The sequence below is a fragment of the Halichoerus grypus genome, chromosome 6 (assembly GCF_964656455.1).
Source record: "Halichoerus grypus chromosome 6, mHalGry1.hap1.1, whole genome shotgun sequence".
NCBI lineage: Eukaryota > Metazoa > Chordata > Mammalia > Carnivora > Phocidae > Halichoerus > Halichoerus grypus.
Window position 1 is genome coordinate 56,676,556 of NC_135717.1, and position 16,382 is coordinate 56,692,937.

A 16,382-nucleotide genomic window follows, 5' to 3' on the forward strand; every position below is an offset into this window, starting at 1 on the left:
ATTTTGAAGAAAATGTCCTATTATTTTTTTTGTCAGATTCCATGAGGGGATAATGAAGAAGGTGGTATCCTCATTTTGAAAAGTTAATTGATCTAAGATCATTGATTGATTAATAGATGCAGTAGTTAGAATTCAAATTTACTGTCTTTTTAGTGGTAGTAATTTCCTTAAGGATATAAAACCTTATCATAGTTTAACTTAATATTTTTATGATACAAAAATACTTTTCAAATGAGAAGTAGAGGAGTGGGACATATTTGAAATGAGGGTTTTTAACAAAATTTTATAAAGCACAAGTTGTCACAAATCTTGACTCCTTTATCCAACAGAATCATTACATGTTTTTGGCTTTTTCCATATGTATTAATGGAAGGACCTTTTCAGGGAGTCCCACTAGCTGGTGACTAGAGACTAACGTTGAGCTATTTATCTGTCATAACTGTACAGCAACATACTCGTAAGTAGGTAGACACCTATGAATAATGTAACAGTTTTGGAGATTTACTTGAGGCTATTTAAAGAGATTTGAAATTTCATTGTTCTTTGAAAAGAGAGTTGCAGGAATACAAAATTAGCTTTGCTTTTCCATGATCTTCTGACTACAGATTTGAGCTGCATCATATGCATGTTTATCTTAACTGAATTTAACTGTGTTCTTTGTAGCCCCCTCAAATTGTATTTTTCCTATAGACTTGTCCCTATTGTCCATTTAGTGAGCTCATATGTGCCATCTCACCATTACAGTTTTCATTTCTCTTAGAGTATGAATATCTCACTGCATCGAGTGTGATTCTTGCTCAGTATATGCATTTTTTTAAAACAACATGACCCTGTATGAAAGCCACTTTATTCAATGGGTGCTGAAAGTAACATTTTTGCTCTAATAATTGAGGAAAAGTTGCCTATGTTGAGCATATTTGAGAGATGGCAGAGTGTGTTTTCTCATAGGTAACTCCCTAATCAAGAGAAATTAACTGCAATTTTTGCCTATGCCCTGACTTTGGAAACACACCCCAGGAAATGGTACTATTCCCTTACATTTTACAATGGTGAGATTTGTGCTCTGCTCATTTCTCACATGGTAAGTTAAGAGCAACAAAGTTATTCTGGGGTTGGAAAACTGGGAAAGATGAAAAATAATTTCCCTTTCCCTGTTCTTATCCCTATCCCTGACCCCAATCTTTTTGTTTTCCCATCTCAAGATAAAGAAAAGAGAAGATATGTCTTACAAAAATTTTTAAAATACCAAAATGGAATTTTGAGAAGGTTTTTAGAGTGACTACCCTTTACAGAGGTGGGTGATGAGAATCATTGGTGGACTTCTAATGCACATGCAGATTTTATCTTTAGCATGTATTTTTACAAAATACTTCATTTATGTTTATTACCATCAATCTCTTACCTCACATCCCATGCTCCTCCCAGCATTACTTAATTTGCATTTTCCCTTACTGTGATCCTATTACAATTCTAAGACAAGATTTTATGAAAGCAGGTACATTTTTCTCATAGAAAACTAACTCAGTGGAAGACATACAGGAGTCAGTAATAGAGCTTTGTAAGGAGGGTTATTCAGTTATTCTAAATACTAAGTATTGTACAGCAGTGAAAAGTAGTGTTTTCCATATTTAGCTTAGTGACTTTTTATTGAGCATCAACCATGTTGAAGGCATTATTGTAGGCAACATTCAGAATGAAAATGTTTTATCTTCAGTCACTGGTGAGCAGCAGTAGGAGCTAAATAATTCCTATCTTTGTTTCCTCAAATATCACTTAAGAACATAATTATGTGCCGTGGCTAGGGAGTAGGGAGCCAAGGATGAGCAATGTAGCCCTGGATCCTATCTTCAGGAACCCTCAAGATGGGGAGATAAACAGTTAAGGCAATTTTATTAAAATTTTATTTTAAAAAAATGAGAAGAAAACCCAAACAATTCTAAATAATACAAGTTAGTAGTATTTAAAGCTAACAACTGTCAGCATACTTTGTTAGAGGTGATTCCAGTTATCTATTGCTACATAACAAACCACCCTAAGACTTAGTGGCTTAAAAGAGCATTTATTATTATCTTCACTGTTCTGTGGGTTAACAGCTGAGCACTTCTTGCTTTAAGTCTCTCATGAACTTGCAGTCACCTAATGACTGGGACTGGAATATCTGAAGGCCTGATTGGGATGGGTGCTCAATATGGCTGGCAGTTGATGTCTGGCAGTCAACTGGGATCTCAGCTGGAGCTATCAATTGAAACATTTGCCAAGGCCTATACCTGTGGCTTGAGTTTCTTACAGAATGGTGGCTGGGATCCTAGAGGGAGCATCCTAAGAGCAGATGTTCTAAGAGATATAGGTGTATTCTATATAGCTTTTTATGAACTATACATCTCAGAATATCACTTGTACTACATTCTGTGGGTCAAGCAAGTCACTGGGGTCAGCCCACATTTAAGAGGAGGGTTATTAAACTTCACCTCTTGATGGGAAGTGGCAAGGTCACTTCATAGAAGAGCATGTGGAAAGGGAGTTAGGGGCACCTGGGTGGCTCAGTTGGTTAAGCGTCTGCCTTTGGCTTGGGTCATGATCCCGGCGTCCTGAGATCGAGCTCCGCATTGGGCTCTGTGCTCGGCGGGGAGCCTGCTTCTCCCTCTCCCTCTACCTGCCTGTCTGTCTACTTGTGATCTCTCTCTCTCTCTCTGTCAAATAAAATCTTTAGAAAAAAAAAAAGGGAGTTATTATTGTGGTTATCTTTGGAATATATAATTTGCCACAGAGGCCTGCTCTGTAAATATTGAATGAGAACTTTGACCTAGATAACAAAACAATGAATATATCATGAGAACAAAACAGTGAATTTTAGTAAACAAAATAGTAAATTCCATTTTTGATACTTGAGATACACAGTTGTTAAGAACTTGAATGGCAAAATGTGATGTAAGGGTCCTTTACTACTTTCATCTGACATTTATTTATGACTTTTTGAATAGAAAATTGTTATTCTGTGTTGAGAGAGTTCTACCCATTTGTAGATATTTGTAAATAAGAACAGCTAACATGTAAAAACTGTTTGGGTAGTTATAAAGACTTAGTTTCATCGTGACCTTTCATGGTTTTGTTTTATATACATGATGTGGTAAAACGTAGCTTATGAAAATTCATAAAAGCCAAAATGAAAATGATGGCATAACATTAGTTAATGAAAGCGTTATCAGCAGAGTTACTTGCTACTTGGTGAATATTTTTTTCACAGTGCCATTGTAATTTACATGGAGATGGTGATTCAGTGTGACAGTTTTGGTAACCAAACTTGATTAATCATAAGGGTCGGTATCCTTTAGCACTGATATAAACACATGGCCCTCTATGTAGAGGGTTCTTGCTTTCTGGGTCCTTTTCCAATAAGATGAATGAGCAAGAATGAAAAGTTTTATTAAATCATTGTTCGAACAAAGGAGTGATTGTTGATGAAATTCATTTAAAGAATATATCCTTTCCAGAATTGCCTTAAGAGCTTCATGTTCTGCATTCTCTGTTTTCTGTGGGAACCTGGAAAAGTCTGAATTGCAAAAGAAAGCACAGTAGCATGACTCTGTGATGATTGTGTCTGAAGATTAAGGAGGGTTCACGCCTTAATTTTCATTTACTTTTGAGCATGAGGTAGCTTAATTTTAGTAGTTGTAACTTCACATGGAAACCAAATGACTGAGAGTGGTATGATGGGAGACAGAGTAGAGAGGATTCGATAGAAAAGAGGCCCCTCTTAAAGCTCTGCTGAAGCCCACAGTAGTTTGTTGAGGTGGATTGGAATAATACTTGTGAATAATGAAATTGACTTTGATGCTTTAGTTCATCAGAACTGATATATGCCAAGGCAGCTGTGTACATTCCTGAAAAGTCTGTTTTCTGGTTGGTCTGTGATTTGAGAAAAAGTCTTGAGAAGCCACAGCCACATGAAAGTACAGGTATCCTCTGCTTCTGGAAGATTTGTGTTACGCCACTTCACTCTTACTGAAGGACCTACACTGGTACCTGTTTACCCTAACTAAAAGAAATTTGAAGGGGATCTTCACTTTTACAAAAAAAGGCCAGAAGCGAAAATGGTTTCAGTTTTTCTTTGAGCTGTTTTAGAGGTAGCCCACACCTGGGGCAGCAAGAGCAGCGTCGCCCAGCTCCCCGCGGGGAACTGCACTCGGCATCTCTGCATCACGCCACCGTAGCTTTGAGCTGTGTCTGTGAGCATCTGCTCTATCTTGACTGACTTTGTGCATCCATTAGCAGGATGTGTCCTAAGGTATCAGAAAAGCCTAAGAGAGGTTATATTTGGGGTCTGGGAATGCTAAAAACATTTTCCTTATAAATTGTAATTGCTTCTTCCCTTTAGGCCGTTTAGGCTTATACAAGTCTTTACAGGAATGCTCTACTTTTAGATAGATGGAAAATTCTGTGCTGCCTCTTTTTTTCTCACCTTTTTTCTGAACTACATGTCTCAGATGTGACTATACATGTAGTTTGTCTTGGATAATCTCACTTTATGCCTACTGTTCCTGAGCTTTGCCCAGTTAGCATCCCTTCACTCTCAGAAAGGTACTTGTATAGTTGATAAATTATACAGTCTCTATAGTCCACTTGCATTTTTTCATTGAGAGGATAATAGCCATAGTATACTTATTTTAAATTCACTTATAAAAAAAAAAAAGAAGCCAAGGTATGGGTACCAGGTGAGCTCACTAGTACCAAAGCTAGTACACATAGTATATGCATATACATATATGAATATATTCTATTTACATGAATATTTTTGTTTACTTTTATATTGAAAGCCATAGGTTTATATTAAAAAATAACTCAAGCCTTTTTAAAAACAGTATTTTAGCCATAATCTTTCATTAAATTGTAAGATTTAATAATCAAATGTGTATATATTATTTCACTTTCACTTTTGTGTTTTACTCACTATATTCCTCAGTACTTACAAGCATTCTAATTGACTTTTTATGACATTATCCTTTCTATGGTGCAATAGCCAAGATTGTTTTGGTGCCAGATACTTTTGCCTTGGTTTTTGAAATTGGCTGTGGTAAAACATTCAAACAATATACAAATATATAAAATAAAAAGTAAAGGTTGAATTTCAAAGCCCTTTCCTACTTCCCTTTCCAAAAGTCATCAGAATTTAGAGTGCTTTCTTTAAAAAAATGAAAGTGGTTTATAAACAATATATCAGAAATTTAATTTAAGCAAGTATAGAGGATTATTTTCTAATAAGTTCATTTTCTGAGCTAAATCATCTTTGGATCATTATTTTTTAATGGTTTTAATTTTAGCATTCAGATAATCCCTTTTATATTTCGCCTTTACTGGTGCTTAAAATTATAATTTTGTGTTTTTATATGTCGGCATGATTTTCACAACTGCAGAAATTAGCAAGGGGTCACAGATTCTGGCTCCTAAAACAAGTCCTACTATGAAAAAGGCAAAATTTAGGGGCACCTGGGTGGCTCAGTCAGTTAAGCGTCTGCCTTCGGCTCAAGTCATGATCTCAGGGTCCTGGGATCGAGCCCCACATCGGGCTCCCTGCTCAGCAGAAAGCCTGCTTCTCCCTCTGCCTCTGCCTCTCTGCCTGCTTGTGCTCTCTCTCTCTCTCTCAAATAAATAAATAAAATCTTAAAAAAAAAAAAAGAAAAAGGCAAAATTTAAATAATAGTGTTACAGTATATTAATTCTTCAGATTAATAATGTTGCTGTCAGATACTTTTTTTCTTTTAAGTAGGCTCCATACCCAGTGTGGAGCCCAGTGTGGGGCTTGAACTCATGACGTGGAGATCAAGACCTGAGCTGAGATCAAGAGTCAGATGCTTAACTGACTGAGCTATCCAGGTGCCCCTCAGGTAGTATTAAGGTCATAGAAAATCAATAGAAAAAGAGCTTCAGAATCATAAGAGATGAATGTTTGACATATTACAATAGGTATTCAATAAATATAATTAAAATTTTTTTCTCTTTTCTCCGTGCTCTTTAAGAGGAAAGCTTCCAACAGTCAGTGAAACATTCTTAGAAAAAGAAATCCTTTTTTATTTTAATTTTTCCCTATTAAAAATGACTTTTTAAAATTTATCACAGTGGGTTTTTTAATTTTTTTTTATTTTTAAAGATTTTATTTAGTTGACAGAGACACAGCAAGAGAGGGAACACAAGCAGGGGGAGTGGGAGAGGGAGAAGCAAGCTTCCCGCGGAGCAGGGATCCCGACATGGGGCTTGATCCCAGGACCCTGGGATCATGACCTGAGCCGAAGGCAGACATTTAATGACTGAGCCACCCAGGCGCCCCTATCACAGTGTTTAGTAATTGTATTCCAGTTCTTAAAGACATTATTTATTTATTTATTTTTTAAAGATTTTATTTATTTATTTGACAGAGAGGGACACAGCGAGAGAGGGAACACAAGCAGGGGGAGTGAGAGAGGGAGAAGCAGGCTTCCCGCTGAGCAGGAATCCCGATGTGGGGCTCGATCCCAGGACCCTGGGATCATGACCTGAGCCGAAGGCAGATGCTTAACGACTGAGCCACCCAGGCGCCCCAACATTTTTTAGGGTAATTATTCTTACTGGCCAGTTTCTTCAGGGCCCATTGTCGTTAAATCCCTTGATAAGGGTTTTTCTTTCGTGTATGTTTTCACTATCTATTTCCAAAACTCGCTCATCATCCCAAACAGAAACTCTGTGTGCATTAAATAATAACTTCTCATTTCCTCCTCTTCCTTGCCACTGGTGAGTTTTACTTGTCAAGGCCAAATTCCATGAATTTGCCTGTTTTAGGGACCTCATATAAATGGAATCATAAAATATTTATCCTTCTGATAATGTTTTATAATATTAAGTAAAACAAACGCCATTTCAATCTAATGAATTAATATTTTGAGGCCATCATCCTTTGAGTTCTATGAATAGCTCCCACCTTCCATCATCGTAGTTCATTGCAAGACAGTTCTGTGGTCAGAAAATAGAGTATTTAGACTCAGCCACACCTGGGTTGGAATCTTGTTTGTACCACTTACTATCTGCTTAGGTATCATGGGCAAGGAATTGAACAACTATAAGACTCCAGTTTACTGTGAATGTTTTGAAAATTGAATGAGTTCCTTATGTAAAATTTTGAGATCCTGAACACATAGATGTTCCATAGGTTGTAGTTACTTGCTATTACTATTACTGCTAATTATATAGCATCCCCGTGAAATACATGTTTACCACATACATGGCCTGGTATTAAAAAATAATGTTTTACTAATAAATGACTTATTCACAATAAAATGCATTCCTTGTAAGTATACAGTTTGATGATTTGATGCGATTGACGTATATACTATAAGCATTTCTTCAGTCACGATAGAGAGCATTTAATCACTTCCTAAAGTTCCTGCTGTCCTAAGCAATTACTGATCTGCTTTATGTCATTATAGATTAAATTTTCCTTTCCTAAAATTTCATAAAATGAATTTGTATAGTATGTAATCTTGTATCTAGTGTAGAATATGTTTTGGAGCTAAGTCCAAGTTTTTATGTATATCACTACTTCTATTTATTTCCAAGGGACAGTCCATTGTATGAATATATTACAATTTTTTTATCCATTTATCTGTTGAGGAACATTTGCATTACTTAATATTATAAAACACTATCAAAAGGATAAATATTGTAGCATTCCATTTAGCTATTATGAAGAGAGCCACTATGAACGTTCTTATACAGAATACTTGATAGTGTGCTTTCATTTAGTTCAGTGAAATTATGTTTCTTTGATTTCATTTGATGTAAGAATTATTTAGATTTGTGTGTAATCTCTAAACATTTGGGAATTTTCCTGCAATCATTTTGTTATTAATTTGTAGTTTAGTTCTGTTGTGGTCGAAGAACATATTTTGTATGGTTTTAAGTTTGTTACCATTTGTTTTATAGTCTAGAATGTGATCTATCTTGGTGAATTTTCTATAGACTTGAAAATTGTGTTATCTGCCATGTGTGAGTAGAATGTTCAGTAGGTCCAGGTAGGTGGTAGTGTTCAGTTATTCCATATCCATAATTTTTATTTGTTTTACTTATACTGTCAAATTATTGAGAGGGGAGTATGTTGAAGTTCTAGGTGATTTGTCAGTTTTTCCTTTCATTTCTATCCAGGTTTCTTTTATATATTTTGAAATTCTCTTCTGCACTTAGAATTGTTAATGTTTTCCTTAGAGAAGTAACCCTTTCATTATTATGAAATGTCCCTTTTTATCTTGTTTGAAATTGTTGAAGCCACTTGACTTTCTTTTGATTAATGTTGATATGTCTTTTTCTGTCTTGTTTCTTTTAATCTATTAGATTATCTATGTATAAGATAAACTATCTATTATAACTATAGAAAATAGATTTTCTTATAGATAGTTTATAGCTGGCATATACTTGTTTCTTGTTTTTTTATCCAATTTGACAGTCTCTGCCTAGTAATTGGAGTGTTGAGATTACATTTAATGTAATTATTGATATGGTTGGATTTAAAGCTTCCATTTTGCTAGTAGTTTTCAATTATGTTTTATCTCTGTTCCCTTTTTTCCTCAGTTTTCTTTCTTTTCAATTACTTTTTTATGATTATGTTTTATCTCCATTTTGGGCTAATAACCTATGGGTCAAAGAGGAAATCACAACAGCAGTTGGAAAGTATTTTCAGTGAAATGAAAGTGAAAATGAAATATATCAACACTTGTAGGATGTAGCTACAGCAATCCATAGAGGTAAATTTATATCATTAAATGCTTATATTAGAAGAAGAAATCTCTCAAGTCGGTGATCTAAGTTTTTATCTTAAGAAACAAGAAGAACAAACTTAAAGGAAGCAAAAGAAAAGAAAGGAAAATAAGAGCAGAGATTAATGAAATTGAAAAGAGAAAAACAGTAGAGAAAGTTCAAAAGTAGAGCTGGTTCTTTAAAGAAAAGTGAAGTGGAATTTATCCCAGGCATGACAAGCCTGGTTCACCACTTGAAAATAAATCAGTGTAATTCACCATCTCATCAGACTAAAGAAAAAACCCCATGGAATCATGTCAATAAATGTGGAAAGTTCCTTTGAAAAAATTCAGTATACATTTGTAACAAAATCTTTCATTAATTTAAGAACTAAAGGTAATTTCCTCAACCTGTTAAAGGACATCTACAAAAAATTTGTATATTTAGCATAATGGTACTTGTTTGGTACCATTCACTAGTGAAGCCATCTGGGCTCAGAATTTTCTTTGTTGAAACTCACTTTATGAGGCCTGCGATAGGTCAATAACAAAAATAAAGAATGGAAAACCATAGACTAGTTACGTACAAAGGTACAGAAATCCTTAATTATACTGTAATCAAGCCCAATGATATATAAAAAGGATAATGTATTATGACCAACTGTGGTTATTTAGAACTTGGAGACTTTCCAGTTTTCTTCATATTACTCATTTGTAGTATAATTTTATCATGGTCTAACAACATAGCATGTATCATTTCAGTTTTTTAAAAAATTAAGTTTTTTTAATGGTTCAACATATGGTCTGTCTTGGTAAATAATCTGTATGTACTGGAAATGATATATATTCTATTGTAGAGTAGAGTGTTCCCAAACCTATTTTTCTATTTAATTGTTTTATCAATTTCTAACAAAGGAATGAAATCTCCAACTAAATTGTGGATTTGTCTCTCTTCAGTTTTATTAGTTTTTGCTTCATGTATTTTGAAGCTTTGTTTTTAAATAAGACTTATACATCTTGGTCTATTATGTCTCCTTGGAGAATTGATCCCTTTATCATTTTGTAATTTTATTCTATATCCCTGGTGATGTGGCTTGTTTTGAAGTGCAGTTTGCCTGATACTAATATAGCTACCCCAGCTTTCTTGTGGTTTATGTTTGCTTAGTATATCTTTCTTTCCTCCATTCTTTCACTTTTAAGTTACATATGTCTTTATATTTAAACAGTTTCTTGTAGGGAGCATTTAGGTAGGTTCTGCTTTTTTTTTTTTAATAAAGATTTTATTTGAGAGAGAGAGAGAGCTAGAGAGAGAGAGCGCGCACACACAGAGGGATAGAGAGAAGCTGACTCCCCACTGAGCAAGAAGCGCCCAGGATCCCGGGATCATGACCTGAGCCAAAGGCAGACTTTTAACTGACTGAGCCACCCAGACACCCCCAGTCCTGTTTTTTTAATCCAGTCTAGCAATCTTTCTTATTTGATGTGTTTGGACCATTTTCATTTAATATAACTGTTGATATGGTTGGATTAAAATGTTAAAACTTGCCATTTTTCTAGATGATATGTTTCTTCTGTTGAACTTTTGTTTATTGTCTTATATATCAATTGAATATTTTTTGTGATTTTTTAAAATTTCCATTTCTCTTTTAAAAATGTATTTAGTGATGGTTCTATATTAAATTTTTTTGTCTTTTTTTCCTCTGTACTTAAATTCATGTACTTCAAGCATGTTTTCAAGTTTACTGATCTTTTATTCTTATCTGATTAATTCTTTTTAAAAACATTTTTCATTTCCAGAAGTATTTTCTTTTTTTAAGTTTTATCCTTTTTACACCATTTCTTTCCTCATTATGTTGATGATTTGATGTACATCCTTGAGTATACTTAGATTAGTTTATACAGAGTCTTTGATTGCTAATTCCATTATCTCTCATTTCTTCATTTTCAGTTGACTGAATTTTCTCCTAGTTGTGTGTTGTATCATATCTAATAATTTTTGACTGAATGTTTAGTGTCATGAATTTTATATCAAGTACCAGGTTTTGTTGTTGTTAAAGAGTATTAGACTTTATTCTCTCTGAACATACGTTACATTTGGATCAACTTTATCCTTCTGTGGCTTGTTTTTAGGTAGTTATAGGATGGATTTAGAGTAGTCTTTTCGATAGTTCAGTCCCAGTACCAAGGCCTAAACTCTTGTGTATCCACAGGATGCTCTATATATTTAACAAGGACTTTCCATTTTGATACGAACTCTGACAACTCTGTGAGCTTTGGGAACTCTTCAGCATACAGCTCACAGTCACTTTTTGCTCAGCCTTAGGAGGTTTTAATCTATGCATGTGTGGTTCTTTCCACAGTAGACCTAAGTGGACTCCTTTGCAAGTATCCAGGACTATTTCTTCATATAGCTCCTTCTACTCTGTCTTGCAAATTCTAGCTTCCTCAGCCTCCCTGAATTCTGATTTCTTTCCCTTCAACTCAGTGAGATCACTATTCTCTTCTTGGGATCACCATCTCTGCACCAGGATTCAGAAACTGCCTTTAGGCAGAAAGTCTGTACTGGTATCTGGAAAGTGCCTCTGAGTGGAAAGTTGTGGCAAATGTCTGGCTTATCTAATTATATTCCTTCTTAGAGATTATTCAGCACTGCCTGTGGCCTAATGTCCCAAACAGTGACCTGAGTGTATACTTTAAATATATTTTTCCAGTTTTCTCATTGTTTATAGCAAGAGTATAAGTCTAGTTCCAATTATTCCATCATGACTGGAAGTGGAAATTTTGGTCTGTCATTTCATTTTCAGAACTTTTTTTCATCCAGGATTAGTGTGAAATGCCTAATCTATGATTGCTAAGGAAGAGAGCCTGTTAATTTTATTTGAAAAATTTAAAGGAACTTGTTAGTGTACTGTTCATTTGTGTCATTAATAAAAATTAAACTACCGTAGTCTACCTTTTGTATAGTAGTCTATTGCCTATTATAGTTAAGGGGCGAAAAACCTGGATATACTACTAATTGATTGTTACATTTCTCATTTTTTAGACCTAAAGATTGTCTTCGGTCTATTATGAGGAGGGTGAACCATAAAGATCCTCATGTTGCTATGCAGGCTCTGACTGTAAGTGATTTCATTTTAAGTTTTACCACAAAACTATCTGCTAAAATTGAGCCCTTATTTTAACTTGTGATTTTATACTTTTAGCTTCTAGGAGCATGTGTATCAAACTGTGGCAAAATTTTTCATTTAGAAGTATGTTCAAGAGATTTTGCTAGTGAGGTGAGCAACGTACTAAACAAGGTAAGGAATTATTTCCAGAAATGAATTAGCACAGTCTTCTTTGTGTATTTTATTGTTCAGTTTTTCACGTTTTAAATCACAAAGGACTGGTTTGTGCTTTGTTTTTTTTATAATCCTTCCTAGGCTCTGTCTATCCAGTATGTAAGTAAAGTAAATGTTTTGCTGAAGAGACTATAAATTTATATACTTGGAGAATTGTTGTTTTTTTTTTAAACCAGGTTAGAGTATATTTAACCTGTTTTCTTGATCATTCCTTTCATCTAATAAGAAAATACATGTATTTCTCCATCTGGTTAATTAATACCAGTCTGTTTTAGGCACAGTTTTTGTAACCGTTTGTGTAGCCACTGAGGTATTTTCCCAATGTAGAACAGAAGTACTGCCAAAATATGACACTGTTTTCATTGTGACATGAGTAAGGCCACTACCTGACCATGGCAGGATTTTAATGCTATGCTTTTTATTTAACTGAATGTAGAATAAAGAATACAATTTATGCAATTCAAGGAATTAAAAAAAATGAAGTTACTAAGTAATGTATGAGTTTTCCCAGTAAAAATTTGTGCATTCTACAGGTAATTATTTCTGACTCTTGGGAGGAGGGAGGATGGGATATCATATAATCAAGAAAAATTTTAAGATGTTAAAAGGGAAAATGCCTCATTTTTTTGGGAAAATGATTATTTCCAGGTTTTAGTAGAAAACAGTACAGAAATGAGATAATTTACATAATTCTTTACAGAATTTCTGTATTTCCTTGTCAAGCATGATTATGGTTCTTTTCCTGTTTTGCTTTATTCAGTTACATTTAGGTATTTTCTACTAGTTAATAATCATTCTTTTAATGTCCTGAATGTCCATCAAAATGTATGACTGTTTATGAAGAGATTTTAGTATAATGTTTTCTGTAATTTAGTTGAAAATGAGATATTCAAACTTGTATTTAGTAGCACAAACAACTGTTTTGAAAAGCAAACAGCTACACATAAGAGAAAGGACTTCTTCATTTTCCAAATGTTTTACAGTGAACAGAGTGATTTTTATACTTGAGGGGGAGATGTTATTTTGAAGAAATGAAGTTTCTAGAAATATTAACATACAGTGGGCCTCAAACCAGGCCTTGGATAATTAAACAACTTGGAAAAAATACACAGTCAAGCATATTTTTAAAAGTCAGAGATTAGGAATAAAGGAATTGTATCATTTATTTTCTCTTTTCCAACTTATTTTTTATTGGTCTGCAAATAGCCAACACAAAACAGAGTACTTTTCTGTGTCTTCCTGATGTAGAAAGCTCATTTAGTTGCAAAGTACTCTGAAAATTTCCATCTCTCTGACCTCCAAAATAAGTTATTACATACTTAATCTGTTTTAATTTGATATGAGGTATGTATGTTGGTATCATCTATTGTTTTTTCATAGTGTGAAAAAAATTTGATTATTTCTAGTAACCAACTCTGTTTTCTTATGTATCATCTATAGCTAGGGGTTATTTGTGATTCAAAAAAATGTCTATAGCACTTTATAATTTCTATATTAAACATATCTGTGTTATATCATTAGCCAGGAAATTAGTACTTTTTTATTAAAATTTTCTCTATTTTCAGGGTCATCCTAAAGTCTGTGAAAAATTAAAGGCTCTTATGGTTGAATGGACAGATGAATTTAAGAATGATCCACAGCTTAGTCTAATATCAGCAATGATTAAGAACCTTAAGGAACAAGGAGTTACATTTCCAGCTGTTGGCTCTCAGGTATTTTGTAAAGTTGCATTGTGTGCTACAGTTTGTTTCTCTAAAGTAGCCACATTTATATGAATTTTTCTTTTTTCCTCCAAACCCAGGTAGTTTTTACTTCTCCAAAGGAATTTTTGTTAATAATCTTGCATTCAGTGGTGCCAGAAAAATACAGGGGAATATTAATGTGTTCCAACTTCCACTTTCCCACTGTTTCTCCTTCCTTGTAAATAAATTAGATTAGCATTTTGCAATTTAAAAATTTTTTATGGAGTTTTTAATAATATAGTCAGAATTGCTTTATGATATCAGGTAGTACTGACAGTCTTCTTAAATACTCTTAGTGCTTTAATTTTATCTACAGAGAATGAAAGCTTAAAAATCAGGATATCCTTGAAATTTAAGGATGAGTTTAGAGGTTCTTTTGATTATGAAATTTATGACTACTTGTATTAAAAATGAGACAGAGATAAGGGAGTCAATAAGGAGAGAAGCACACAAAGCATCTTTTCTCTTAATAAGAGCCGACCAGTACATAAATACGATTGAGTGAAAGGCTTAAATTTCCTTTCTGCCCCTCCCTCCCCCAGTTTATGTATTGGGATCAATCTCTATGTCATCAAGAAAAAATTGAAGGGTATCTCTTTTATTTTATTTTATTTTCCCTATTCTGGGTAACCGTCCTTTGGGATCACCAGCTAATCTAGGATGCTTAAAATGTGTGGTAATTTATTATACTGCCTTTCCCTACTGCATGGATTGGGGTAGAATGGAACAAGTGGTGTGAAAGCATGCACAGAAAACTCTCAAGCTATGGAGGGCTCAAGTTCGGGGTTTTGACCATTTCAGAGAATCATGAAGTGATTCATGCAGACTTACCTAGATTTCTACCCAAAGCACTCTTCTAGTTTATCTGAATATTCTTGAGATGTCAAGATCCAGAAATATGTTTGGGAAATGAAGGAAGGAAAGGATATTTTTCTTCTTACTTGAAAAAAAATTGGCTTATGAATGGTTTTACAGTGATAAAATATGTCTTTAAGAAGTATTTATTCATAATTCATAGCTGGCTTTTACGACTCAGAATATTTTCTAAAATCTGTATAATTAAGGAATAATTTTATGCAGAAAAATCCGAGATATCTTGTAAGTTCCTTGACAAGAGAGGCAATGTTTACTTATAAAAGGGTAGTCTCACTATAGAAAACCAAAAAGTATAGATGATTAGTGAGATTGCAGTTTCTATGCCCTGAGAAGCTATTCTAGAGCTTGTTACTTAAAATGTATTTTGTTGACCATCATCATCATCACATGGAAGCTTGTTAGAAATGCAGCATCTCAGGTGCCACTCAGACCTATGGATTCATTATCTCTATTTCAGCAAGATTCCCGGATGATTCCATGTGCACGTTAAAGTTTGGGAAGCACTGCTCTTGAGTACAGCTTTACTGCTTTTCAGTCCACAAAGGAACTTGTTCCAATTAGAGAAGGAAGAAGAACTAATGATCTGTGTGATAATGTAGCTTTGTTTGGTTAACCTAGAATCTCAGATAGTTTGCGTGAACAACTTTAGGGATTCTCTAATCTAATCCCCTCATTTTACAGATGAGGAAACTGAGACCCAGAATGGTTAAGTGACTTTCCCAGGTCCACAGCTCATAGTTGACAGAGTTGGAACTAGAACGCAGGCCTCCTGACTCTCAGTCCAGTGTTCTTTCCACTACACGATCCTGCCTTCTGTTTGATATAGAGGTTAGTGGATATGTGTATGTTCAGACTAGGCTTCAAAGGACAAGAAGTGGAGTGAACACTGGCAAGAGCATTTATTTATTGACTGGTACAGAAGGTTACTCTCCTGTTCAAGAGGTTCAGGACATACATCAGCAATAGTAAAGTTAAGAGTTACTTTGCTTTTTTTTGGCTGGATGTTATAAAATATATGAAAGCTAATTTTGTTGTAGTTACTATCTTCAGCCACAAGAAATATATAAAATGCATATAAAGTAAAGTATGATGAGGTAGAATGGTGATTTTTTTTTAAATAATGGTGTCTGATAGCTTATTGAAAACCATGTTTGTGAAGAACTTCGTATTTAATGAAAAATGTATCATGTAGGATCATCTACACAAGTCCCTCTAGATTTTAAGCTCAGTCGCTTAATCATTATTACATTTTAATCAGACCAGATCTTTGTCATCATACTTAACAAAAGCCTCTGAAAATATAAGGAATTTTTAAAGTATAATTTTTCATCCCAAGTACAGAAGAAAATAATACAAAAATATTAAGAAAAGTCATACTTCAGTCAGCTAACTCATTCTGCTGCAGTTCTTGTAGCACTAACTTTTGACATAGAGATAAAAGTAATGCTAGCACTGTGGCTATATTTGATTGATTAATAACATAGGTATCATTGCTACAATTAGAACCTGATGATAGGAAGGAATTTTGAAAAGTGTGCATTTCAGGAATATAGGACTTAATGTAGGTTATTTCTGTACTTCCTTCTCTCTTTTTTTTATTGAAGAATATTTGACAAAATATTTTGTTAGCTTTAGGTGTACAACATAATGATTCAGTGTTTATATAC

The 16,382-nt window shown here is 34.1% G+C and overlaps 1 protein-coding gene across 3 annotated transcripts in view; it reads left to right on the forward strand.

Moving 5' to 3' along the window:
• STAM (signal transducing adaptor molecule) overlaps positions 1 to 16,382 on the forward strand; it is an 82,248-nt gene that overhangs the window by 32,122 nt on the left and 33,744 nt on the right. For 2 of the 3 annotated variants that reach the window (XM_078075188.1, XM_036097072.2), the window contains 3 exons: positions 11,800 to 11,875; positions 11,960 to 12,055; positions 13,663 to 13,809. In XM_078075188.1, coding sequence (XP_077931314.1) covers positions 11,825 to 11,875; positions 11,960 to 12,055; positions 13,663 to 13,809 — 294 coding nt within the window. In that variant the 5' untranslated portion in view covers positions 11,800 to 11,824. Of the gene's footprint in view, positions 1 to 6,414; positions 6,587 to 11,799; positions 11,876 to 11,959; positions 12,056 to 13,662; positions 13,810 to 16,382 lie in introns of those variants that run through there. The other variant, XM_078075187.1, reaches the window with a different exon arrangement.